Source organism: Remersonia thermophila, chromosome 5, assembly GCF_042764415.1.
Source record: "Remersonia thermophila strain ATCC 22073 chromosome 5, whole genome shotgun sequence".
Lineage (NCBI taxonomy): Eukaryota > Fungi > Ascomycota > Sordariomycetes > Sordariales > Chaetomiaceae > Remersonia > Remersonia thermophila.
The window spans coordinates 456,874-481,948 of NC_092221.1; the positions used below are offsets into that span (position 1 = coordinate 456,874).

A 25,075-nucleotide genomic window follows, 5' to 3' on the forward strand; every position below is an offset into this window, starting at 1 on the left:
AGAGTGGGAAAGAGGGGGAAGACCAGGGCTTTCTTCCCCGCGGTCTACGATAACGTTCCTATGGAATCTGCAGGTGGACCCAAGAAGGGAAAAAAAACTGCTCTTGGTTGCAGCAGCAGCAGCAGCAGCAGCAGCAGCAGCAGACCGACAGGCAAGGCAGGAACGAACACACGAACCGAAGGAACAAACGAACGCAAGAATGCGGGAATGGGCGACGGGGGTGGGGGGGGGAGGGAGTTTCTCAAAGCGGGAAGGCGGGAAGTGGGGAACCGGGGGGAGCCCACAGACCAGGGGGGGGGGGGGGGGGGAAGGCCGACGCCTTTGTCTCTCTCTCTTTTTGCCATTTCCGCCCCGGTCGCCAGCCATTTCAAGTTCTCTGACTGCCCGTGGATTTTGGGACAAACAAACCACCACTGCTCCAACGTCCCTCCATCCCAGGCCCCGTCAGCCGTGCTCCTAAAAAGCTGGATGGGAGCCATGGATCAGCTCGAGACCCAGGTCAGCGATTTACGGTCGTTCCTGGGTACCGCAACGGCGGCTCCGCAGGCCCCAGACGTCGTCCCGGTCATGTCGCCGCACGACGTCGCCTCACCGTATTCTCCCGGTCCACTTCGCGCCAGCAGTCACTCGTCGCTTTCCGCCCCCGGAGACAATTCCGCACCTCACCAACAACAGCAGCACCAACACCACCACCACCACCAACAAGGCCATCAGGTTCGTATCCAGCAGCAGCACCACCACCAGCAGCACCAGCAGCATCAGCAACACCAGCAGCAGCACCACCACCACCAACACCACCAGCCCCGGCCGCCGCCGCCGCCGCCGCTCCACCAACCTCAACAACCTCATCAACAACAACAACATCCCTATCATCATCACCCTCAGTCGCCGCCCCTCGGCAGCAGCAGCAGCAACAACAACAGCAGCAACAGCCACCACCCCCACCCCCACAACCAACAGCCACAACCCGGAGGCGGACTCATCGACATTCTCGCCGGGGGCCATGGCGGAAATGCCGCTGCGCCTCCCAACGTTAGCGTCGCGCCAACAGCCGGCAGCGTCGCCGGCAGCGCCGGCAGCCCGTCCACGCCAGGAGTGGTAGGTGTTGCCGGAGCGGCGAAACGCAGGGCGGAGGAGACCGAGGAGGGGCCCGTGAAGCAGCAGCGGAGCAAACGGAATCGGGTAAGTGTTCGGTTTCCCTCCCCCCTCAGCCTCGCGAACCCATGGAGGAGGAGTTTCTGTCGCCTTTCCTCTTCCCTGCCGTGGAGCGTCCTGAGGTGTCTCCCATACCATTCATACCCTTTTCGTATCTCGTCCAGTGGTGTCAGGTTTTGTGGCGCCGCAGCAGCTGGTTTTGTGCTCCTGCATCTTCTTCCTCTCCTGCTAACCCTTGACCCTCTCTTCTGTTGTCGCTGCGGCTCTCACTCAGTATATCTCCATTGCCTGGTAAGTGGATTTTTTTTTTTCATCCCATCCCGGACTTGATAGGGATGCGGGTGCCCTTATCCCACACCCTCCCATGCTTCTTTTACACCGGTCACCTCGTCCACCACGCACTCACCTCTCACCTCGTCTCCTGCTTTTTTACGCTCTTCCCCCTTCCCTACAATCCTTCACATGCTCTCTGCGCTATAAATACCAAACCGCCAAAACACACATACACAAAAACCCTATATTTCTGTATAGAGATAGACCGTCAGCCAATGCGAGCCAAGCGTGTCACAACGTATCCCTGACCGTCGTCTACAGCAATGAATGCAAGAGGCGCAAGATCAAATGCAACGGCCAGACCCCCTGCCAGCGCTGCGGTCACCTCAACCTGCAATGCCTTTATGCCCCCAACTGTTGCTCCAACTTCAAGGACTCGGAAGAGTTCCGCCAGATGGCGGAGCAGGTCAAGCGCCTGCAGGAGCAGGTCGAGGCCCTGATCGGCTCCATGAACGCGCTCCGCCAGGAGACGGCTCGGCTCGCCCCGCTCCATGACCGCGTGCTGCCACCGCCCCCTTCTTCGGGCGCCACCCCGTCGCCATCCTCGTCGGCCAGCCACGTCCATCAGCCGCCGCCGCCGCGGTCCGCCCTGCCCTTCCGCGCCCCGTCCTTCTTCAGCGGCCCCACCAGCCTCTCCTTCACCGTCGACGTGGCCAAGAACACCCTTCACAACATGGGCTACTCGGCCGCCCCCGAGGGCAGCGGCGACGGCTCGGACGAGAACGGCGCGCCCCGCGAACCCTCTCCGAACCCCTCGCCGCCCCTGGCCCCGGTTCGCCCGAACCCGCCGCCGCCCTCCCTGGCCGATCCCATCTGGGAGTTTGACGAGGCCGAGATGATGCGCCTGCTCAGGCTGTACCAGGAGGAGATCGACGCCATGTACCCCGTGGCCACGATCGGATCCATCGTCGAGCACATACGCTGGCTCTCAAGCTGGATGGACACGACGCGCCGCACCGGCGTGGCGCCCGAGCCCGGCCTCGACCACGTCATCCTCGACCGCAAGACGCTGCTGCTCAAGATCGTCTTGTGCTGCGCCCTGGTCGTCGCCGAGCACGGCCACAGCGAAAAGGCCGTCCGCGTCTACGACAGCATACAGCCCATCGTCGACAAGATGCTCATGAGCAGCCCCGCCGACGTCACGCAGCTGAGCTTCTTGGGCCTCTGCGCCGGCTACCGCTTCTTGTCCAGCGACGAGGTGCTCGCCTGGCGCACCGTCGGCCAGGTGTCGCGCCTGTGCCTCGAGCTGGGCCTGCACCGCCGCGAGGGGCTCCAAAAGATTGCGGATCCCCAGGTTCGCCGCGACGCTCTCCATACCTTTTGGTCGGCCTACGTCCTCGACCGCCGTTGGAGCTTCCACACGGGCTTGCCGTTCGTGTGTCACGATGACAAGATTGATCCGAAGCTGCCGCTCCCCGTAGGTTCTTTCTTCTTGTCCTTTCCCAAGTGCCGCCGCCGAAATGCTGACGATGCGTCAAGGAGGGCTACCCTTTCCTCACGGCCATGATCGGCTACTCTCGCGTCGCCGCCAAGATATGGAGGCTTGTCGACTACTTCGAGCCGGCCGTCATCCGAGAGCTCAAGCCCCACGATTTCGAGGAGCGCGACCGCGAAATCCTCGACTGGTACGAAAGCGTTCCGGCCGAGGTCCGGACCGACCCGGAGGCCGGCGACCAGCTGCGTCTGCCGTCGGGCCGCCACGATCTCCAGCGGCTGCGCATCTGGACCTGGCTGCGGCTCACGCAGGTGCGCATCTGGCTGTACACGCCGGTGCTGCACAGCGCCACGAGCATCGCCGAAAACGAGCCGCTCGCCCGCAAGGTGGTCGAAATGTCCAAGCAAGCCATCCGCCTGCTAACGCGCATCAACAACGAGACGGACCTGTACCGGCGGATGCAGGTGTTTTACCACCAGTTCCTGACGTCGTCCATCGCCGTGCTCTTCCTTGCCTCGACGCACGCCCCGCTGCAGTTCAGCGCCATCTGCCGCGACGAGTTCTACATGGGCCTGGATCTCATCAAGGAAATGTCGGCCCGCTCCTGGATCTCGCAGCGCGTGTGGCGCACCATCCGCTCGCTGCGCGCCTACGCCCCCAAGCTCGGCCTCGAAGACACCACGGCCCGTCGCTACCCGCAGCAGCCCGGCAGCAGCACGAGCTCGGGCCACAGCCCCGGCGTCGCCCCGACGCACTTCAGCGGAGCCGCGAGCAACCGTTCGGGCAGCAACGGACCGACCGTGACGAGCCCCGTGGCGGTCACGCCCGGCGCCGGGCAGCCGATGCAGATCGATGACCCGAACAACGGGCTGAGGCTGCGCAGCGAGATGTCACGCATCTACGAGGGGTACATGGGCGGCGCGGCGGGCGTCACCACGGCTGACATGGGGTACGGCCCGGCGACGGGCCTCGGGTTGACAGGGACCGGCGGTGTGGCCTCGCCGCCCGGGCAAACAAGCGTGTACATGCATTTGAAGGATATGTTTTGATAGGCAGGGAGAGAGGACATGATTCAAGCATCTTTTGCGTTCCGCCTTTTGGATCGGTTTGGAGGGTAGGAATGGATGGATGGGTGGGTCGGTGGGGTTCATACATACACCGGAGCGGTACGGCAACTAGATGGGCGGCGGACAGGTTGGCTACGTCACACCAATTTGGGTGTCGGTCATTTTGGGATTTGCGGTTGTTGTGTGTCATATCGATACCCCCTCTCCCCCCTGCATTGATGGAATGGACTTTACTTGACGACTTGACACATTTTTCACCGGCTGGCTGATGCATTCTATGTAGTCTTTGCCTTTTACGGCCTTCATTGACCTGGCTGAGGGAGGAATGGGGATAGAATGGGGGGGGGGGGGAGGACCCATGATTTGGCGTCGAGGGGGGTTGAGGACGGACGGCTGTCTGCATTCAGCTCTCCCGAGTTGATGAGCCATCCGGCATCAAAAGCCAGCCTCCACCGCCACCAAAGCAGCCAAGGCCAATCTCGGCCGAGCCTCCAATCCAACCAGCCATGCTTGATCGCCGAGGCCGCGCTGCCAGGCAACGACAGGGGTGGGTTGTCCCGCATCATGAAAACCGGATGAGAGCGCGGTTGTCGCCATGGCTGGTGGACGTTGTGGGGGAGGAGGAGGAGGAAGACAACGGCGATGATGGTTGGATGTAGCTGGGCTCCTCAGCAGGTCTTGGCTGGTACCATTGTTTGAGGGTGCGGAGTGGTTCAAGGAGGCTGGGTCTGTCGGCCCTTTCGGAGGGCAATGGATGAAGGATAAAATGAATAGATTGGGCCCCCCTCACGCCCGGGCCCTACCTATCTAGGTAGCCAAGGTAACCTACAAGAACCGGCTCTTCGCCTTGTCTCCTCCACGTCCATCGCTCCAAGACAAGTCATCTACCGCCAGGCCTGACTCTATTTCCGCAGCCTACTCTTCAAAGCCAGGTACCAGCACAGGGGGCGTATGCAGCACCAGCCTGACGTGTCTCATCGCAGCTCAGCCGTCGTCATGAGCATGGCCAACCAACCCGTACCACCCCTTCGTGAACCCCCTCCCACCGCCTGGCAGGCCGTCTATGGAAGCCTGATCGTCCTGCGCGCCTCTTGCTGAGGACCAACGAGAACCAACCCCCCGTAACCAACAATCAAGTCACGAAACAAGCAAAAGACCTCCTCTCTACTTCTCCCTGTCTCTCTCCTTATCCTTCCGCAACCCCAGGTGGTGGTGGTGCCGCTGCTGCTGCCGCTGCCGCTGCTGCTGCTGCTGATCTTCCGACCCACCACCGCGCCTCCCACCTCCATGCCGAGCAAGAGTCTGCTTCAACCGCTTTATCAGCTCCAACCCACGCTTACCGAGCTCGTGGTGGGCGTGACTTTGGCGGCCCGGGGTGCGGGGACTTCCGGAGGCCGTCGCGGCGGCCGCTGGGCCGAGGACGAGGCCGAGGCCGGTGCCGGTGCCGGTGGCGAGGCACAGCACCCTGCGAGACGCGGCAGCGGCGGGGCTGTGTTGGGAGGTTTCCGTGGTCGTATCCCTGGCTGCCGTCTTGGTCGTCGCCGTGGCCGTGACCGTGGCCGTGACCGCAGCCGTGGCGGAAGACGCCATCGTTGCACCGGGCCCGGCACGGGGGGTGGCAGGCTCGGCGAAGTCGCGCACATCAACGCGGCAAAGAGCAAGCGACTCGGCAGCGCCGCCCGCTCTGCCCGTTCCGGCGCGGGCTCCGAGACAAGCCCCCACACCATCTCCGGCGGAGCGGGACTTGCTCATCGTAACCCCGCCGCCATGTCCCTTCCGGCGCCTCTCCACGTCGTCGCCATACGACACCGACCTTGTCCAACCGGACGGTCCCAACGTCCACCGCGCCGTGGGCTGAGCCCGAACCGCGCCTGGTCGAGCCGTCGTGCTGGCTTGGGGGCCCGCGACCCGGAAATGACCTTCGAAGCCCGTCCCCGTCGTCATGCCCTTGGCCTTGCTCGCCCCCGATCCGGACGGTATCTGAGCCTCGGCGCCGGTCCCCGACCTCGAACCCGCAGAAAAGCCCAAGCCCGTTCCTGTGCTCGTGCTCATGCGCAGGGAAAACGAAAACGGGCGCCGCGGCACCTCCCCGCCCATCGTATTGCCGCGGGTACCCGAAGAAAGCCTGTTGAACGAGGCGGTCTTGCCATGGATGCTCGAGACCGCTTCCAGCGGGTGGCTGATGCGAGAGATTGTTCCCCAGCTGCCCTGCCCGGTGCTATTGTTGCTTCCATGCGTGATGGCGTTGGCACCGCCGCCCCATCCGCAAACGCCGGCGCCAGCACCAGCGGCGGCCAGCTTCCCCCATCCCCCAGGCCACGTAACCTGGCGCAGAGGCATGGTCGCAGACACAGACGCAGGCTTGGGGCCCGGCTGCGAGAACGCCCGATACCGCTTGTACATCTCTTTGCACTGCGCGTATTTGTCCTTGTACTTGTCGTATCGGCCTTGATACCGCCCCCCCTTCCCTTCGGCCCCTTGACCAGAAGGCAAGTACGTCTCCCTCCACGTCTCCAGCGAAGCTCGTGCGGACTGTGTGACACAGAGGGCGGCGAGGCGCGCCAGAGCGAGGTGGGTGCGTGTTGCATCGTCCTCTAGCTCTTGATAGAGGAGAGCGGCCCAACGGGTGTTGTCTCTCGTGCCAGCCTTTTCGACGTCTTTGCCTTGCTCTTGGTGGGGCATGGTCGGGTTGATACCCTTCACCCCACCTGTTGCTGGTGCCCCTGTCGACGTCTTTGTAGAGCCGTGCGGCGCCGGGTCCGTGGTGGCAGCGGCTGGAGTGCTTGTGGGTGTTGATCGGGCTGTTGCTCCCGCGGGCTTCTAATCCGCGACAGATGGCATCGCGGCCGTGCTTCTTGTGTCCGCCAATATCATCTCCGGCCACACGCTCGTCACGCTCGCGCCCTCCAGCACAGCATCGCTTGTCGCTGACTGTGGGATGCGCCGTCCCTCTCGATGCGGCTGCTTATCCTTCTCGCCTCCAGGGCCACCACCAGCATGACCGCCGCTGCAGCGTCTTGCAAGCCTCCGAAACCCGTAAGCCCCCATCGACGGGTTATTCCTTGTCGCTGCCAGCGCGGTAGCCGGCGGGGGGGTCTGCCCCGGTGACGACGAGGAAGCCAACGGTGGTGGCAGTTGTTGCCCTGCGGCTTTCGCTCCAGCGATGCGTGCCGCATGGGCTCTTGACAAGTTTTCGGGCTCGAGCAGTGCGTTGCGGAGGTGGTCGTTCGTGGCCATGAAGCGGCCCGCCCAATACTGCGGGGGCATGGGGGAGGTAATGAGGCGCGGGTCGTTTTTGTTGGTGTTGGCGGCGGTGGGTGTTGAGGGAGGGTATGTTGCAGGTGGTGATGCATGGTTGTTGTCGTTGTGACCGAGGAAGATGGTCTGGATGGGGGTAGAATCCGGCTCTGGTTGGTGATGCTGTGTATGCTGCTCATGCTGTTGCTGCTGCTCTCCTTGTTGTTGTTCTTGCTCTTCTTCGTTATGCTGTTTTCCCGTCCACTCCCTCACTCTTACAGAGAGGCTCGATCTCAGCGCGGATTCGCCGGCCTGACGGCTGCCGCCAGGCAGGGAGCCCAGCGACAGGGACTGCGTGATACCAGCGAAGACGCCGTGAGTCCTGGACCTCGTGGCGCTTGGCCGAGAACGCTCCGGCAAGCCGTCGTCTGTGACGAGCGAACCTCGGTCGCCGCCAGCGTCACCCAAACCGGGCGCAGTCGAAGACCCCATCAAGCGCCTCGTGCTAGTCCCCACCAACGGCGATTGATTCCCACCACCGCCACCGCCATTCGAACCCCCGCGTAGCCTGCCGACTCTCACGGGAATCGAGCTCGGCCTTGCATGTCTCACAGATTCCCGCCTTGACGGGGGCGCATCCCATCCTCTCTGGGCCGACGACGGACCGGAGGCGCCGCCTCTTCCCGGTTTGGCGGCCGCCATGCGTTCGCACAGACGCCGCGCTCGAACGTGTCGTCCAGCCGCAGCACCCACAGCACAAGCCTCTTCACGACGACGACAATGTCGTAGAAGATGGCCCGCTGAACCAAAAAGACGGTGATCCAGGCGCACTCGAGAATGGCGAACCAGAGGGACAAGATCTCGCGGAGGTGGTCGAGGGCGTTGTGGAGGGCCAGGCGGGCGAGGTTGCGCTGGAATCGCCGGTGCGAGCGGTGGATGAGGAGGATTCGGTGGAGGGCGCGAAGGGCGAAGCGGAGGAAGGTTTGGATGTGCTGGGTTGCTGAGGCTCGGGGCTGGGGCGGAAAGCTGTAGCTGTGATGGTTGCTGTCGTCGATGTCGTCGTCGTCGTCGTCGTCGTCGTCGTCGTCGTCGTCGTCGTCGTCGTTGTTGTTGTTGTTGTTGTCGTTGCTTGCGAAGAGGACCGACAACCACGAGTCTTGGACCTCAGGACAGCGAGGCAAAGGCTCTGGAGCGTAGCTGGTGTCAATGGAAAGCGAGCCTGGTGGTGGAGAGCTGGGAGTCGAAGCCGGCTTTTCGTGATGCTCGAAAATGCCATCCGGGAAGAAGTGGACGCGGCGATCTCTCAAGTCCTCGGGCATCCACGACTCCGAGTCCGAGTCGTGCTCTGTGCTTCCTTCAAGACTGTTGTTGACCATGGCGCGTTAGCCAATGTAGGGAGTGCGAGACGGTGAATGAAACGATGACGAGCCAACCAAAGAGGGCCTCTCTGGAGGAATGACGAGGCCAAAAACGAAGCCAACGGATGAGATGTGCGAGAGTGATAAAAGGATGAGAGCGTTGAGCTTGACAAGACTGTGGGGGGGGGATCCATGTTTCCTGACCTTTTTGCCTTTGAGTAATGTGCTATACATGTCACAACGTCGAGGGATGGCGACGACTGGCGACCGAGGGAAGCTTCCAGGTGGAGGGTTGGTTGGGAGTCGTCGCCGAGTCAGTTGCGAGGAGGTCGTTTCCGGGGGTGTTGATGGCGATGAAAGATGACAAAGGGTTGCTGGGCAGGCGTGGTCATGACACAACGACGGACATGTGCGTTGTGCGTAGAGTCAGGTAGGTAAGGTAAGGCAAGGTAAGGTAAGGCAAGGTAAGGTAAGGTAAGGGAGGGAGGGAGGGATATAATGACAAAAGTTGATGGGTTTGCAAGGGCAAAAGAGGAAAAAGGGGTCTGTTGGAATCCAAGCCACGAGAAGAGAGTACAATAGGCAGAACCAAACCGTACGAATACAACAATGACAAGTCTATCCCAAAAGAAGAAAAAAAAAGGAAAGAAAGGCAACAATAGGACCGAACTAGGAACATCATATCGTCCATGTCTTGATCCTCCGCCTGACCCGGCCAATGCAAAACAAATCTTGTTCATGAATGCTCTCTATCCTTAGGTCATGATCCCAACACCCCGTCCAACCCACCGCACCCAAGGCTCTGTATGTAGAATGACCGCGCCAACCCTGATAACCAGCCTTTTGCTCCCCCCTGCCGTCCACTGTACCGCTCTATCCCCAAGATGATGGTGGTGTATACAAGCTTATGAACATACACAAGAGACGCTTGAACGGGTAGCCAACCTCGCCTTTCCTAGGCTCTCTCACAGATTCGGCGTCGGGGCCATCTCCTCCCAGCCGTCAATCTTGAACCGGAACGTCTCGTCGGCCTCGCCTCTGGGGATGGAGTTCCCGTAGCGGTCGTAGAGGGCCCGCTCCGTGTACCTGACGTTGCCGTCCCAGTCCACCAGGATGACGGTCTGCCGCTGCGTGCCGTACAGGCCCGCCTGGAACGCGACGGGCGGGCTTCCCGGCGGCGGCGGCACGCCCGCCACGCGGTCCTTGGCGGGCCTGCCCCCGGCTTGCTGCTCGCCGCCGCCCCGGCGGCGCGCCTCGCGCATCTCGCGCTGGCGCTCCTCGCCGCCAAAGGCCGGGATGAAGATGGAGTCCTGGACGTGGTGGATGCCCTCCTCGACGTCCATGGCGTGGTCGGGCGGGAACCGGTCGTCGTCGAGGATCTTGAAGAGGGCGGCGACGAGGCCGTCCTCGGTCGTTTCCTCGGCGACGGCGCGGCGCAGCATGTCGCGGCCGTCGCGGATCTTGGGCCAGACGCTGCCGACGCCGGCCTGCTCGTCGGCGGCGGTCAGGAAGGTGGCGTTGCTGAGGCCGACGGCGGCGCCGCGCCGGCCGCAGATCCAGGGGACCTCGTCCGGGTGGTCGCAGCGGTTCGAGATGATGGCCAGGGGCTCGATGTTGCGGTCCGGGCCGGGGGCGCGGCGGAGCTTGCCGCAGACGAGCGAGAAGCCGCCGACGCCCTTGACGCTGCCGTCGTGGAGCAGCCGGTGGACAAAGTCGGCCGTGGGCTCGGCGGGGTCGGCGCGGAGCCAGGCCGTCACCATGCCGCCGCGGCTGCGGACGCCGCGCACGGGGTGGGCCGCGTCGTGGGGGTTGGTCTCGCGGTAGTTGGTCAGCACGGCAAAGTTGCCGCCTTTGGTGATGCCCATCCAGGTGCCGCGCTCGTCGCGCTGCAGGTCCCGGCTGGAGAGGATGTGGATGTCCGGGGGTGGCGGCGTCGATCCCGGCGTGTGGGGCTCGGGATGCGCCGTCCACCAGTGCGGCCGGCTCGTGGGCCGCAGGATGTACTCGTCCCGGTTGTCGATGATGATCAGCGCATAGCGGGGATGCGCCGTGGTGAGGAGAACGATGCACATGGTTCTGTCGCCGCGAGGGGATTGGCAAGGGGGAAGAAAGGGAGGTCGGATAAGCGGGATGGTTGCTTAGTGTCTTTGTCTCTTAGAGTAGGCTAGGGTACCAGAGATGATCCCCGAGGGAAGACGTGGTAGTAGTATTCTTCGATGTTTGGATGGTGCCCAAGACGTCGTACGTACGTCAACAATGGATATACTTCTTGAGATGATCTGGAAGCATGTGACCGCCACCCAACCTCCCGCTTGGGATCCTTCATGTACTTCTACGGCTCTCTTTCTTCCTCTAGAGGGGGGGGGGGATTCTAGCACCCGGGCTTGTCCGACTTGTCAGAAGGATGCACGTTCGCGGCGTGTACGCGGGTCCCACGTGGGCTGCGTTGGATGCGCGGCTCGCGGGTCCGATCAGGCCATGCATGGCCCCAGGCTTTTGCTGTCTGCAACGCTAACCTCGGCCCAGCACAGGCCAGCCCAGCAGCACCAGCACCGACAGCACCGACGGACGCTCCCAAGCGAGCAACGAGAGCTACCAACAGCAAACACCACCGGAAGCATCACCTGACAACAACAGCAGCAACGACAACAAGAACCACAACCAGCAGCTCGGATCGTCGAGGTCTGCCGACGGGGATCATGCGAAGTGCTTACTTGTACGATGTGCTGCTATGGTATACACAGTACACAGTAACTAGCGGAACGGGCATCAGGTTGCAACGCCAACGCAACCTGACCAAGGGCCAGGGGGTAAGCTTGGGTTTCGAAGGGGACGGGAATGGGCCAGCCAACGGAAATGGATGACATATCGTTGACCTGGTTGCAGAAGAGTGTTGAACCAAACAAGAAAAAAAACTAAAAGAAAAACGACGTAGGCGGTGAAGGCGAAAAGGTGCCGTCAAGATTCGGTCCAAGTTGATGCAAAGTGCGTGACCCAAGGAACTAACTGGTTCGTTACGGTAGTTATGCATGGAAAATGCAAAATCCCTTCCAAGTTGTCCGGTCCAAAGCATCGCCCCCGGATTTTCGGCAGGCGGAGAAGTGGTGGCGACCCGCTGGAGAAGCCACAGAGCTCCATCCAATAACCAGGTACCTAATAGCACGCAGTACGCAGTATCTACTGCGTACTCCCTCCACTGAAAATGCCAAGGCCGAGCCCCACATTCGGTGGGGAGGCCCCATCCATCCGTGCTGCTACTGGCACGTACACAGTAACTACACAGCACCTGAGGCGGTTAGGTAGGTCGGGTTCGGGGGACACCGATGCACGGCGACATGGAAGGACGGGACCTGGAGTCCGAGCCAAGTCCGGTGGGCTCTAGGCCGCTTTTGCCTTTGCCATGCGTCACGCACCGGACCTCTCAGACCTCGGGGCCATCTCCATCTCCCATGACGGGACCCGGCATTTCACCTCTCCCGTGCTCTCTCGCCCTTTTTTTTTTTTTTTTTTTTTTTTTTTTTTTTTTTTTTTTTTTTTTTTTCCTTTCGTGTCGTCTCCCCTCAAAAACCTACCCAGGACACGCGACCGACAAAGGTTGGGGGATTGCAGAAGCACCATGTAACGCTAGTCAACGTTATGGAACACGGGCTGCATGCATTGTTCAGCGCAAGAGAAGCGGATCCCGATGCTGCCAGAGACACGGCCGTCACGCGGCAGAGCAGCTGCACAGCATCCTGCATCCAAAGCTACCTACCTACCTACCCAGATCTACGACATCATCGACAGTAGGACCGAGGACGACGGCACTGCGCACTGCATGCACTTCACGCGTTGTCGATGGCATCCCCAGAAGCAGCGTATAGGATGTACGCTAAGAAGCCGTCTAAGAGTTACGTCAACGCTTCCATCGGCTGACTGTGCCTGTCTGAACCTCTACTGCGTACACCGTAAGGTGCGTGATGTGCCGGGGGGCGTGGATGGATGAACCTTCACCCTGTTGCCCTGCTGTTGCTCCCTCCCAAGTGTCACCTCACCCACCGCCAAGGGGGGAGGGGGGGCCAAACGGGAGATCGGGGCTGGAACCAGAGATCTGCCATGGCCGTCTGTCCAATCCATTCCTCGAGCCCCCCGCCAGCGCCACTAAAGTAGCAACGGGCGGATAAAAGCGAGGGGGCCACCGGGGGGGAGAGAAGGGGGGGTGGGTGGCCCTTGGAGGGGACCGACAGCTCAACTGTGACGTCTGCACATGGCCGTTTTGGTGTACCGCGGCCAATTGGCAGCACTCCTTGGTTCGTGCCACTGCGGGGCAAATGCACTGCGGTTACGGGTGCCGAGTGGAAGAGGAAAAAAAAAAAAAAATCTGATTGACTCACGCATCGCCCGCTTCACCCACTTACTATGCAGAGGGAGGGGCTCTGACACTGGGCACTCGAAACTATTTCAGCGACATCGGGAATAAAGGCTCCTCTGACGTTTCCCACTTTTTTTTTTTCGTTCAATTCCCGTCCTTTCTTCCCCAAATCTCTCCTCCAAAATCCACCCTCGGTCCTCCGTGTCTCCCTCTTGTTCCTCGGATTGCCAACGTCTCTTCCCTCGGTTGCCCTTGGACATCCGCCCCCTTCCTCCTAATATCCCGATACAGACCCTCAACATGTGCGGCTCAGGAACAGCAAACGACCCTGCTTGCGCCAACGCTGCCAACGGTGCCAATGGCGCCAGCAATGGCAAGGTTGGGGTATGTTACACACCATATACACGCACCTACAAAGAGAAAGACAGAGAGAGCTTATTTCATGTCGTCTTATCGACGCAACGCAACACCTCTTCTACCACGATGAAATGTCTAAGGCTGACGTCAAAACAACCTACCCTGCAGGGCCCTGCGTTCCGCTCCAACCCCTACCAGCCCGTCGGCGACTTCCTCTCCAACGTCTCCAACTTCAAGATCATCGAGTCGACGCTGCGCGGTCCGTTTCTCTCTCTCTCTCTCTCTCTCTCTCTCTCTCTCGGCTTGCCGCTCTCGACCCCCACCATGACTGACTCTTTGCAACAGAGGGCGAGCAGTTCGCCAACGCCTACTTTGATACCGAGACCAAGATCAAGATGTTAGTATTCCCCCTTCCCCCCCCTCATGTTTTCAACACCTCTTCTCTCTCGTCTTCTGAGCGCTAACATATTTTTTTACCCTCGGACAGCGCCAAGGGTATGCCGAATTGATCCAACTCCAAGATGGCTCGGAACTCCATTGACACGGATGCCCCACACAGCCCTCGATGCCTTTGGTGTCGACTACATCGAGCTGACGTCGCCCGCGGCGTCGGAGCAGTCCCGCAAGGACTGCGAGGCCATCTGCAAGCTCGGCCTCAAGGTACGCTTGGACTCCTCCTTTGTCTTGGGCTTCCCCTTTTCCTCCTCCGCTAGATCCTCAGAAAAAAACTGACTTTGCCGTGATTGCAGGCCAAGATTCTTACCCGTGAGTCACCACCGATGTCGGCCGCGCTCCACCCCGAGACCCGGCTCCGGCGCTAACCATGAAACCGCCCCGCTTCGCAGACGTCCGCTGTGACATGCGCGATGCCAAGATCGCGGTGGAGACGGGTGTCGATGGCCTCGACGTGGTCATCGGCACGTCCAGCTTCCTGCGTGAGCACAGCCACGGCAAGGACATGGCCTACATTGAGAAGACGGCCATTGAGGTGATTGAGTACATCAAGTCCAAGGGCTTGGAAGTTCGCTGTACGTATGCCCGGGCTGGGAAGTCTTTTTTTTTTTCTCCGGAGCGTGCCTTCTGACACAACCCCCCGTCAAACAGTTTCGAGCGAGGATTCGTTCCGGTCCGACCTGGTCGACCTCTTGTCCCTCTACCGTACCGTTGACAAGATCGGCGTCAACCGCGTTGGTATCGCCGATACCGTTGGCTGCGCTTCTCCTCGCCAGGTCTATGACGTATGTTATGCCGTCGTCCCTTGGGGGGGCGTTCTTGTCACGCACGAGCATGCTTTGCTAACGATTCGTAGCTCGTCCGGACGCTCCGTGGCGTTGTTTGTATGTCTTGACCGAGCCTATTTGTTCAAGCAGGAAAGGATGAACCGCGTGCTGACCATGACCCCCCCCAGCCTGCGATATCGAGACGCACTTCCACAACGACACGGGCTGCAGCATCGCCAATGCGTAAGGACCTTGGTGTACCGTCGTCACTTTCGTCGTGCCACCCGCTGACTTTTCTCCCTCCAGTTTCTGCGCTCTCGAGGCCGGTGCCACCCACGTCGACACTTCGGTGCTTGGCAGTGAGTATTCCCCCCCCTCCTCCGGTCACGTTGCTTGAAGTTCGGTCCGCTAACCTTTCCCTTCTTCTCAGTTGGCGAGCGCAACGGCATCACCCCTCTGGGCGGCTTCCTCGCCCGCATGGTGGTGACGGCCCCCGAGTACGTCAAGAGCAAGTACAACCTCAAGATGCTCAAGGAGATTGAGGACATGGTGGCCGAGGCGGTCGAGGTCAACACGCCCTTCAACAACCCCATCACTGGCTTCTGCGCCTTTACGCACAAGGCGGGCATCCACGCCAAGGCGATCCTCAACAACCCAAGCACGTACGAGATTCTCAACCCGGCCGACTTTGGTCTGACGCGCTACGTGCACTTTGCGTCGCGCCTGACGGGCTGGAACGCGGTCAAGACGCGCGTCGGCCAGCTCGGCCTGACCATGACGGACGATCAGGTCAAGGAGGTGACGGCCAAGATCAAGGCGCTGGCCGACGTCAGGCCCATCGCCATCGACGACGCCGACTCGATCATCCGGACGTACCACCTGACCCTGAACCCGGGCGCGGCGCCACAAAACGGCACGCCAGCCGAGGAGGTGGCGGCGCAATAAGCAGAAGAATGAAGGAGGAGGAAGAGGAGGAGACAAGAGGTGGAAGAAAACACAAAAAGAGGGATTTCATCATGACCTAAAGGCTTTGTGTGGCCACATGCATACCGGAGTTGACTGATTGATTTATGTAAGGGACCTGGGATCAAAAAGGCGATGTTGGGTCGATCAAGAAAGAATGTTTTTTGTTTTGTTTTTCTTCCTTTTCTTCCTTTGTAGCATGTCGCGCTGGATTTGGATCCAGGGCACGGGAAACTACAAACCAGTATACCATCTTGGGTCAATACCCAAGGTTATCGGTTGCATGCCTTGTTGTGCCTTGCGTGGGTGAAAAGCAAAGAAAGCAACCATTCCTGTCATGGCAGACGGATGTTGTTACTGCTCCTCCACCAAGGAGATGACGCCCGGTGCATGAGAGCCGAGGGCTGCCACATCCAAAGAAAGACAGAGACGCATAGCCAGGCTGTCACTTGTCGGCAGCTGCCAAGCAAAGGGAAGGATGTCGGTTGTTGGACTGCCTAGGTAACTATGTAGTAGGCATGTATGTGTACTATACGTACCGTGGTTGGCTTGAGGTGCCTAGCTTGGGTATGGAGGCTTCTCTCTGGCTACCTAGGTTCTCTAGTTGTCTTGCAGTATGGCGGCCGAGGGCTCTTTTTTTTCTTTTCTTTTCTTTTTTTATGTATGGGGTAGTTATCTTATCTTGAGGTAACTTTGGTACAATACGTCATGTTGGGTTGGCTGCCTCCTTCATGTGCCTCCTCGTGTGTGTGTGTGTGTGTGTGTGTGTGTGTGAGCGTGCCCCTCCTTCCTGCTGCGCCCCTCGTGCCCCTCGTGCCCCTCGCAGCCAAGCCAACCAAGGAAACCCAACCACACCAACCAAAGCCAACCAAAGCCAACCAAGGCCAACCAAAAAAAGAAAAAAAAAAAGGGAACAAAAAAGACCCTCGTCCTGTCGTCCTGTTCAAAGTCACCCTGTGTCGTCATCCGACCAACATGGCATGGTGCCAAGTTTCTGGCGATTCCAAGGTTGGCCCCTCCCCCCCCCTCCCCCTTCGACTCACCTCTTCCCAGCATCAGGCTGAGCTTTTGACCTCGGCCTGAAACTCCTCACTCTCCCCTCCCAAGCGACCTTGACAGGGCTTGCTTGCTTGTTCTTCCTTTTGTACCTGGTTTCGTTCAGGACCACACCCGCAGATCGGACGAACCTTGAGCGACTTGTTTTTCCCAAGCTCATTTTTCTCTTGCTTTGTTTTTTTCTTGGAGAGAGAGAAAGAAAGAGGAGAGAGAGAGAGAGAGAGAGAGAGAGGGAGAGGGAGAGATATAGAGATATAGAGAGAGCGACAGCCTGAACGGAACCGAACTCGAGGTTGTCTCTGTCTTTCTGTTACCTGCCCCTGTGACGTCGGTCGGTCGGTCGATCCGTCCGTCCAGTGAAGCCCCCCAACATGTCCCGCTGGGACTCCGACCGCGACCGCGACCGCTACGAGTACGAGCGTGAGCGTGAGCGCATCATCGAGAGGGACAGAGACAGAGACAGAGACAGGGACAGGGACAGGGACGATGACCGGTCCGAGGTCGTCGTCCGCGAGAGCGAGCGCCGCCGCGCCGTCTACCGGACCTCGTCCCCCAGCCCGGTCCGCCGTCGAGCCCCCTCCCCTCCCGGACGAGCCCCCGCGGACGACGAGGTGGAGCGCACCCGCGTCACCGTGGAGCGAGAGCGCTACCGCTCCGCCTCTCCCCCCGCCCGCCGCCGCGCCCCGTCCCCTCCGGCCGACGTGGAGCGGTCCCGGGTGGTCTTCGAGCGGGAGCGCCGCCGCTCCCGCTCCCGCTCCCGCTCCCGCTCCCGCTCTCGTTCTCGTTCTCGCGCCCGCTCTCGTTCCTGCTCTCGCTCCCCTCCCCCGCGCCTCGTCCGTCGCCAGTCCAGCCTCGACACGTTCGACCGCCTCCCGCCCCGCCGCTACCTGGACCCCGACGACCGGGCGTACTACCCCCCAGCGCCGCCACCCCCGCCGCCGCCGTCGGCGCCGGCCCCGGGGCTGGCCACCCGGCGCGAGCGCATCGAGCACCGCGACCGGTTCCGCGATCCGCACGTGTCGCCGTACACCTTCGCCGACCCCCCGCCCCCGCGGCCGCCGATGCCCCCGCCCCCGCAGGCGCCGTTGGCCCCGGTCATGTCAGGCGGGCTGCCCCCCGCCGGCAGAGACAGCAGGGACAGGTGGGACAGACGCTACGGCGAGATGCAGTTTGTGGACAGCGAACGGTACGACGATGAGCGGTACCACCACGAGCATGCCAAGAAGGTGCGAGAGCAGCAGCAGCAGCAGGGAAGGGTGACCACGACGGAGGTGGTGAGGCGTACGAGGAGCAGGAGCCGGGAGAGGACCAGCGTGCGCAGGAGGGACAGGTCGTCGAGCGCGAGCAGCAGGTCGTCGTCGTCGTCTTCATTGTCGTCGTCGAGCGGTCGGAGCGAGAAGAGGAGGCCGCTGGTAGCCAAGCGGGATGAGTATCCCAAGAAAGGCAAGACGAGGATCCCGAGGAAGCTGGTCTCGAAGAGGGCGTTGAGGGAGCTGAGGTACCCCTTTGTCGAAGAGGTATGCGTGACCCGCCCGTCCGGCCTTGCGTGCGGCGTGCTGCATATGCATACCCTGGACGCCTTCGTGCTGATACCCGACGCAGGGAAACACCATCATCGTGCAAGTCGCGTTGGGACAGCACAACATCGAGGAGCTGATCAAGCTCAGCGCCGAGTACAAGAAGAGTTAGTTCCCCTCCTTGCATGGCTGGCTGTGTGGTACCAGCATGGCATCCCTGACCAACAACACCTTCTCCAGGCAGCGAGTCCCAGACCATCCGCTACCACACCACCAACGCAGGAGGCAACGTCGTTGCCGAGGTGGAGCGCTGCGAGCGCCGCACCGACGTCTACGACCCCTCTCCCGCCTACTACGAACGCGCCGAAATCATCACCAGCGGCCCGCCCGTCCCTTACGCCCCTCCCACCATCATCACCACCACCGCCGCCGCCTCCTCCTCCTCCTCCGGAGCAGGTCCCATCATCATCCAAACCGCCCCGCCGCCTTCCCGCTCCCGCACCCCTTCCCCCGCGCCCGCCCCCGAAGTCGAGGTCTGCCACAAGAAGACCACCACCACCGTCGTCCACGAGGACCTCTCCCCGGGCCGCCGCTCGCACCGCTCCCGGAGCCGGCGCCGCTCCGTCGATGCCGAGTCCTCGTACACCCGCATCAGCCGGGCGTCCTCGCGCAGGCGGGAGCCGACCGTCGTGCGGGAGGTGTCGAACCAGATCCCCATCGGCCCCCTGGCGCTGGCCGCCACCTCGGCCGCCGCCGTCTCGCGCAGCCGCAGCCGGCACCGCAGCGCGGCGTACGGCACGGAGCTCGTGCGCGTCCGCAGCCGGAGCCGCCGCCGGAGCCGGAGCCGCGGCAGCTGCTGCAGCAGCAGAAGCAGCAGCTGGAGCCGGAGCCGGAGCCGGAGCCGCAGCCGCGGCCGCGGCGGCAACGTCTACATCGAGATCAAGAAGAACAAGCGCAGCAAGAGCCGGGCGCGCAGCGCCTACGCCCTCCTCGACGACGGGCGCAGCGCCGGCGGCCGGCATGGCCATCGCCACGGCCGCCGCCGTCATCCCCGTCGCGACCTCGACGGCGACGAGTGCAGCCTCTGCAGCGACGCGTTCGACAGCGACGCCGATGCCGAGACGGTGTACCTTTACGACGAGGACGGGCGGAGGCGGGTGCGCCGAAGGGAGCGCCGCGGGAGCCACGGCGAGGTGGTGCTGTACGAGGAGGAGGTGGTGGTGGACAAGGAGCCGAGGATGAGCGCCGGAGGGGTGAGGATCGAGAGGGATCGAAAGGGTAGGTTGAGCTTGAGCGTTCCTTCGAGGCGGTGATTTGGTTTTTTCTTTTTTTTTTTTTTTTCTTTTTTTTTTTTTTTTTACTTTTGTTTTCCTGTTCACGCACTCTTGTTCAGTCTCTTGAGGATGGTCGGTGTGTGAGTGCCCTTGTCTTTTTTTTTTTTTTTTTTCCTTCTTTTCCTCCCTTTTCTTTTTTAAGAAACAAAGATGGGTTGTTGTAATGCGGTTCGAATTTGCTGATACCTTTTTTTTCCCCTTCTCTAGGTCCGCCGCCCAAGTTGATGAGGGCCATGTTGGCTACCCTTACCTGAGCCTTGTTCGAGTCGGTTAGTCGGTCAGGTCGATGGTGGCGTGAAGAGAAGGATGGCAGATGGTGGACGGTGGACGGTGGACGGTGGACGGTGGACGGTGGACGGTGGATGGTGAGCTGGTGCCGGACGACGACGTGGGCGCCACGAGCTACGAAATCATGACGAATGAACGACTTTATGATGTCTATTGGATTTAAGATGAGATGGCCCGTTTTTTTTTTTTTTTTTTTTTTTCTGTTCGATGGAATGGCATTTGTATGCTTCTTCAAGAGATACGTACATGGCTTCGGTTCATATCGAAGCAACCCCACTAGGTATTAGTTATGCATGCATGCTAGAGGCTTTTCAATTTCCAATGGTTGCTCCATCTCTTCAACAAGCATAACGCTTGGCAGCTTGGTCCTGAGATGTCCTGCCCTGATCTGACCCCGTTCTGCTATAATACCCAAGGAGTTCCGATTGGTATCAAGGTTCGACATGGTGGTTGTATATTTCTTCTCAACGTTCAACGCCAAAAACTCCCATGGTATCCCCCCTCGCATCCTCCTCCCCTCCCCGCCATCCATGAACAAAAAAAAAAAAAAATAGGTAGGTTCTTTTATATCCCCCGACCAGATCCTGTGTGCTCCCAAACTACATTGTACAACCCAAACAAAGACAAAAAAAATATCCGAGCAAGAAGCGCCAGCCTTGTCAAGACTCGCGCCCGCCCCCCCCACCCCCCTCTGTACCTAGCCGGCTCCCTCCTCGGCCTTCTTACGGCTCTTCAAAAAGTCCCGGACCTGCTCGTACTTGGTGGCCGAAAACATTCGCTTCTTGTCGCTCTTCCAGACGAGCACCCCGATCTCCTCGGCGTAGCTGCTCAGCGCCTCGTACTCGTCGAGGCTCTCAAACTCCTTGAACAGGAAGCCGGGCTGGGCGCGCATGCGCTCGTTCTCGAGCTGCCACAGGCGGATCTGGTCCACCACGGTCGGGGGCAGCACGGGCCTCCCCTGGGCGGCGGCGTGGCGCACCATCTGCTCGTGGGCGTGCGAGGCGAGGTAGCTGATGATCTGGTCGGCCGTGATGCCGAAGCCGATGGCGCGGCGGATGGACTCGCGGGTAAGGCGGCCCGTGACCATGCCGGGGAAGCGGAGGTTGAGGTGCGCAAAGAGGGCGAGGACGGCGATCTGGAGGGGCGAGGACGTGTAGGCGTAGAGGCGGTAGTTGGTCTCGATGATGATGGAGCCCTTGCTCGCCTCGGACGTGTCCGGGGTCGTGCCGAGGCTCGAGGCGTCGCCCGGGTTGTTGGCCGTCGCGGCGCTGAAGCCCGACGAGACGGAGCGGAGGGCGGCGGCGGAGCTGGTCAGGGTGGTGGCCAGGCGGGTGGGAAAGTACTGGCGCGTGTGCTCGCGGGGTATGTAGACGAGGCCAAAGTCGACGAGGGCGGGGAGCATGTTGCGCCGGGACTCGGTGAGGGCGTCCGTGTCGTAGGCGCGGCCGAGCTCGAGGGACGCGAGCATGAAGAGGAACGAGAGCATGTCGATGCTGTCCATCTTAGGAGCGCCGGGCGCCGTGGCGGCGGCTCCCTTGTTGGCGCGGTCGGCGGCCTCGAGCCACAGGAGGAGCAGCGTCCAGACCTGGGCGTTGGCTTCTTGCAGGAGGAACGTGAAGCCGGCCTGCGTGATGCCTACCCCGGCGTGCGTATCGTGGCGGGGCTCGACGAGCCGTCCGATGAGCAGCAGGTTCTTGACGCTGGCTTTCGGCCCGCCGCCGCCGCCGCCGCCGCCTATTACTCCTCCTCCTCCTCCTCCGCCGCCATCGCCTTCTATCGGGACGCTGTTGACGACGTAGTGCAGGATGTCCTCCCATTTCTTGCGGGCGTAGGCGTCGAGAAAGGCGATGTCGATTCGGGGGTCGACGGGGAGGGTGCTCGGGACGCCGAAGCTGTTGTGGTCGCCGCCGCCCTCGAGGGTCAGGCGCAGGCTGTTTTTGAAGTTGGAGGTGAGCTGGACCTCTTGGAAGCGGTCGCGGCTCGGCAGCGAGATCTGGATGATGTGCAAGGAGCGCAGGATGGAGAGGGCGCGGTCGCGGTGCGTCTTGGCCTCGGGGCGGACCCAGGCGTCGAGGCTGGAGAGCGGAAGAGGGTCGGGCATGTACAGCAGGCCTTGGACGAAGACCTTGGCCAGGGGCGGCAGCATGCGGCGGAAGACGGCGAAGGCTGTCGACGGCTGCTGATACAGCTTCCGAAAGGTGGTTCCGGGCAGCTTCTCCAGGTAGTCGGAGAGCTGGTACGACTGCTGCACGGCCGCCATGGTGATGGTCTTGCCGAGCGCTGGGCTAGGGCATTATCGGGTGGATGGCTGAGGGAGCGACGAGAGAGAGAGAGAGAGAGAGAGAGAGAGAGAGAGAGAGAGAGAGAGAGAGAGAGACAGAAAAGGAGAGAGCAGCCCCGGAGCGGGGAGAGCTTGTCGAGGCGGCGCCAAAGTCTTGAGAAGGGTTACGAAGAAGCGCGGATGGAGGGCAATTTGCGTCGTCGCATTCGTCGCATTCGCCTTGTCGGATGGGAGAGGGCAGGGAGTCCGTGGTTAGCGTCGGCCAGGTACTAGATTGGTATTATAGGGTTTCTCATCAGGGCGTCTCTTGTTGTGGATGGTGCGGTGGTGCGGTGGTGCGGTGTTGGCAATGGAAGATGTCGTTGCTGTGTAGGTAGGTAAGGTAGGTTGTTTGTTGGATGTTTTGGCTCTGAGTTTGGACTTTTGGAGCTCTTCCCAGTGGGAATCCCCGAATTGGATTGGTTGCCTGCCGCTGCGACCCACCTACCGCGTAGGTGGTGTGGAGCGTGGAGAGTGGGTCCGGAATAGGTCCCCCGGGGGCAGAGGGGGGGGGGGGGGGGGCTCCTGCAGGGCCTCCGCTGAACATTGCCAACCCTGGAACTCCCGTCTCTGGCAGCGTGCTAGGTACCTAAGTGGGGCCGGCCTCGGCTTCGGCTCCACGGAAGCCCGGGAGGGACAAGAGAGAAGAGAAGGTACCAGAGATTCCAACGGCTTCTTCCGGGTCTCTTGAGGGACGGGACGCCCGCTATAATAAACATCGAGACCCCAATTCGACAACCCGGGCCCTCACCTGAGTTGGCCTCATCAGCCCTACCTATACTTATAGATTTCTCAAAAAGAAAAAAAAAAAAAAAAAAGGAAAAAAAAAAACCGACAAGATGGCGGCCAACGTGGCAAAGACACTATCTCCCAGGGCCTTTGTATCCCGGGTCCTCAACTCGTTCAAGAACGAGTCGGGCCTTGAGTCGCGGTAATTGTTCATGAGGCCTAGTTTTAGGCAATCCCGTGTAGACCCCTTGCCCGGCATCCGCTAACCTATGGCCGTGCGGCTGCTTGCCTACATGACGATGCAGTCTCTTCCGGAACAGCGTGAGTTCTACTTGCTACCGTAACTAGCTCTCCTCTTTCCGCCGTGACACAGAAGTGCTCATGCGTCCCGGGTACAGCTTCGGATCCTGAATGCCAAAACCGGCACCGTCACCATGGAGTTGGAGGTCCAGCCCCATCATACCGTCAGTTCACCATGCCCCAAGGGGACCCTTGGACGCCTCGCGCTGACCCCTATCCCTCAGAACCGGCTCCAAATCCTCCATGGCGGCACCATCGCCAGCCTCGTCGACCTCGGCGGCTCCCTCGCCGTGGCCTCTCGGGGGTACTACGCCACGGGGGTGTCGACCGATCTGAACGGTGCGTCTTGTGTTTCTCTCTCCAGGCCCAAGGACCCCCAAGCTGATGCGATTCGCGACCAGTCTCATACCTCAGCAGCGGCGGCAAGGTCGGGAACCGGCTCAAGATTGCCGCCTCGTGCGACAAGAGTGAGTTCACGATGCATGGAAACGGGGCAGCGGAAGCGGCAACGAGACTCTAACCACCTCATGCGCCCTCCTGGCAGTTGGGAAAACCCTCGCCTTTACCCGCGTCGCGTTCTACGATGAATCGGACAACTTGGTTGCCCGCGGCAGCCATACCAAGTCGGTGGTCCCTCCATTCCCCTCCTCCCTCCATGCCGCCGCTAGCCATGGTTCCCCCTCAGCGCTGACGCAAGGCTTTGCTCTTGTTGACTTTTCCAGGTTCATCGCCCAAGCCGTCCAGGGTAACGAACCCTTCGTGGTGCCCGAGGACGCACAGGCTGCGTATGAGAAGGCCGTTGCCGAGAGGGCTGCTCGGAGGCAGGCGGCGGCTGCTACTGCTGCTACTGCCTCGCAGGGTGCTGAAAACGAGGGTGCCGAGCACGAAGGTGTTGAAACGCAGGCCGCGGAGCACGAGGGTGCTGAAACGCAGGCCGCTGAACAGGAGGGTGCTAAAAAGGAGGGTGCTGAGGAGGAGAAATAGACCGCCATCATGGGATTCTAAGCCACCTTTTCTGTCTGCGCCAGAGCCATCCTGCCTCAATTCCACGAATCGTATGACAATCACGTCAGGGTGAATTGGCCCCCAACATTCTTCCGCACCCGGTGATCGTCCCTCAAATGCGCAGGCTCAACAGCCGGCTTACCCTTCCCATCCTCGTCCCCCACCATCGTTTGAACGCACGCCTCCTCAATGTCCCTCTCTCCTCCACGCGGTGCTGTCCTGGCTGAGATGCCGCCTTGAATCCCTAGCCAACTACTCTACACAGGTAAGTTGTTGGAGGTTGTCAGAAGAAGAGAAACGAAACACGGATGGCTCGAGGTCATCATCCTCATTGTCAGGTCTGCCTTCCATGGCTTCCAGGAACGACCCAACGGTACCTATGAGGAAGAGGTTCATCCCGTTTCTACATCCGTCTTTCAATCTACCCTATGCCGTAGCTCCCTAGTTAGCCCAGCTGCCGACCTGACCTGCCTTGCTTGTCTTAGACGGTCCGGAAGACGCCCGAGGTCATCAGACGAGTACGTGCGCATTGGCTGCCCCCGGCATTGCTCTGCATGTGGCCCCCAACGCTCACAAAAAAGCACCGCACCGCCGGGAGGCTCTCTTACAGCATGAATTCCCGTGACCAGGGACGGGGCGCGACCTGGTCCTTGAGGATCTTGTAGCAAAAGCCACATGTACGGATCTTGTGTTCGTTGCATCGTGGCTTGGAGCCCGTCCCTTGGCCCAACTGGGCGCTTTCTGTGCATGCAACGGCGTAGTCGATTGGGCAAGCCGGAGATTGCCACAAAGGTAGGATCAGGCGCGGCGCAGGCGCTCGAATGTCACCCCAGCGAACGACCAAGCCTCCCGTTCGGCGCCCGGCATCGAATGAGACGACGAAATGCAACGGTGGCATACGTCGCAGACGATGTCGCTCGTTGTCAACCAAACGTATTCTTTTTATCGTTTCTTCTATTTTTCTAGGTTTCAAGTGTCTCCTCTGCCGGCGGCACGTTGAGCCAAGTCTCTCGAGCCCGAGCCCGCACGCCACGAAGCCGGCATCAACCA

The 25,075-nt window shown here is 60.9% G+C and overlaps 6 protein-coding genes across 6 annotated transcripts; 4 read left to right on the forward strand and 2 right to left on the reverse strand.

Moving 5' to 3' along the window:
• Positions 1-468: 468 nt before the first annotated feature.
• On the forward strand, positions 469-3,972 carry VTJ83DRAFT_5359 (uncharacterized protein; the record flags this gene model as incomplete). Its single annotated transcript, XM_071011950.1, has 4 exons — positions 469-1,182; positions 1,430-1,446; positions 1,750-2,905; positions 2,968-3,972. 4 exons carry the CDS (start codon positions 469-471, stop codon positions 3,970-3,972), a joined length of 2,892 nt encoding a protein of 963 aa, XP_070864734.1.
• A 5,578-nt stretch (positions 3,973-9,550) lies between these two features.
• VTJ83DRAFT_5360 (uncharacterized protein) lies at positions 9,551-10,657 on the reverse strand (the record flags this gene model as incomplete). The annotated part of the gene is made up of 1 exon (XM_071011952.1): positions 9,551-10,657. One exon carries the CDS (start codon positions 10,655-10,657, stop codon positions 9,551-9,553), a length of 1,107 nt encoding a protein of 368 aa, XP_070864735.1.
• A 2,579-nt stretch (positions 10,658-13,236) lies between these two features.
• On the forward strand, positions 13,237-15,458 carry VTJ83DRAFT_5361 (uncharacterized protein; the record flags this gene model as incomplete). The annotated part of the gene is made up of 12 exons (XM_071011953.1): positions 13,237-13,320; positions 13,462-13,552; positions 13,639-13,690; positions 13,781-13,788; positions 13,853-13,953; positions 14,043-14,058; positions 14,139-14,321; positions 14,398-14,531; positions 14,603-14,630; positions 14,702-14,756; positions 14,820-14,872; positions 14,944-15,458. 12 exons carry the CDS (start codon positions 13,237-13,239, stop codon positions 15,456-15,458), a joined length of 1,320 nt encoding a protein of 439 aa, XP_070864736.1.
• Positions 15,459-16,903: 1,445 nt separating this feature from the next.
• On the forward strand, positions 16,904-19,637 carry VTJ83DRAFT_5362 (uncharacterized protein; the record flags this gene model as incomplete). The annotated part of the gene is made up of 4 exons (XM_071011954.1): positions 16,904-18,049; positions 18,135-18,216; positions 18,290-19,327; positions 19,591-19,637. The coding sequence occupies 4 exons, from the start codon at positions 16,904-16,906 to the stop codon at positions 19,635-19,637; spliced, it is 2,313 nt and encodes a 770-aa protein (XP_070864737.1).
• A 731-nt stretch (positions 19,638-20,368) lies between these two features.
• Positions 20,369-21,931, reverse strand: VTJ83DRAFT_5363 (uncharacterized protein; the record flags this gene model as incomplete). Its single annotated transcript, XM_071011955.1, has 1 exon — positions 20,369-21,931. One exon carries the CDS (start codon positions 21,929-21,931, stop codon positions 20,369-20,371), a length of 1,563 nt encoding a protein of 520 aa, XP_070864738.1.
• Positions 21,932-22,830: 899 nt separating this feature from the next.
• On the forward strand, positions 22,831-24,004 carry VTJ83DRAFT_5364 (uncharacterized protein; the record flags this gene model as incomplete). The annotated part of the gene is made up of 7 exons (XM_071011956.1): positions 22,831-22,922; positions 23,026-23,041; positions 23,119-23,184; positions 23,245-23,359; positions 23,422-23,487; positions 23,565-23,643; positions 23,743-24,004. 7 exons carry the CDS (start codon positions 22,831-22,833, stop codon positions 24,002-24,004), a joined length of 696 nt encoding a protein of 231 aa, XP_070864739.1.
• Positions 24,005-25,075: the final 1,071 nt, after the last annotated feature.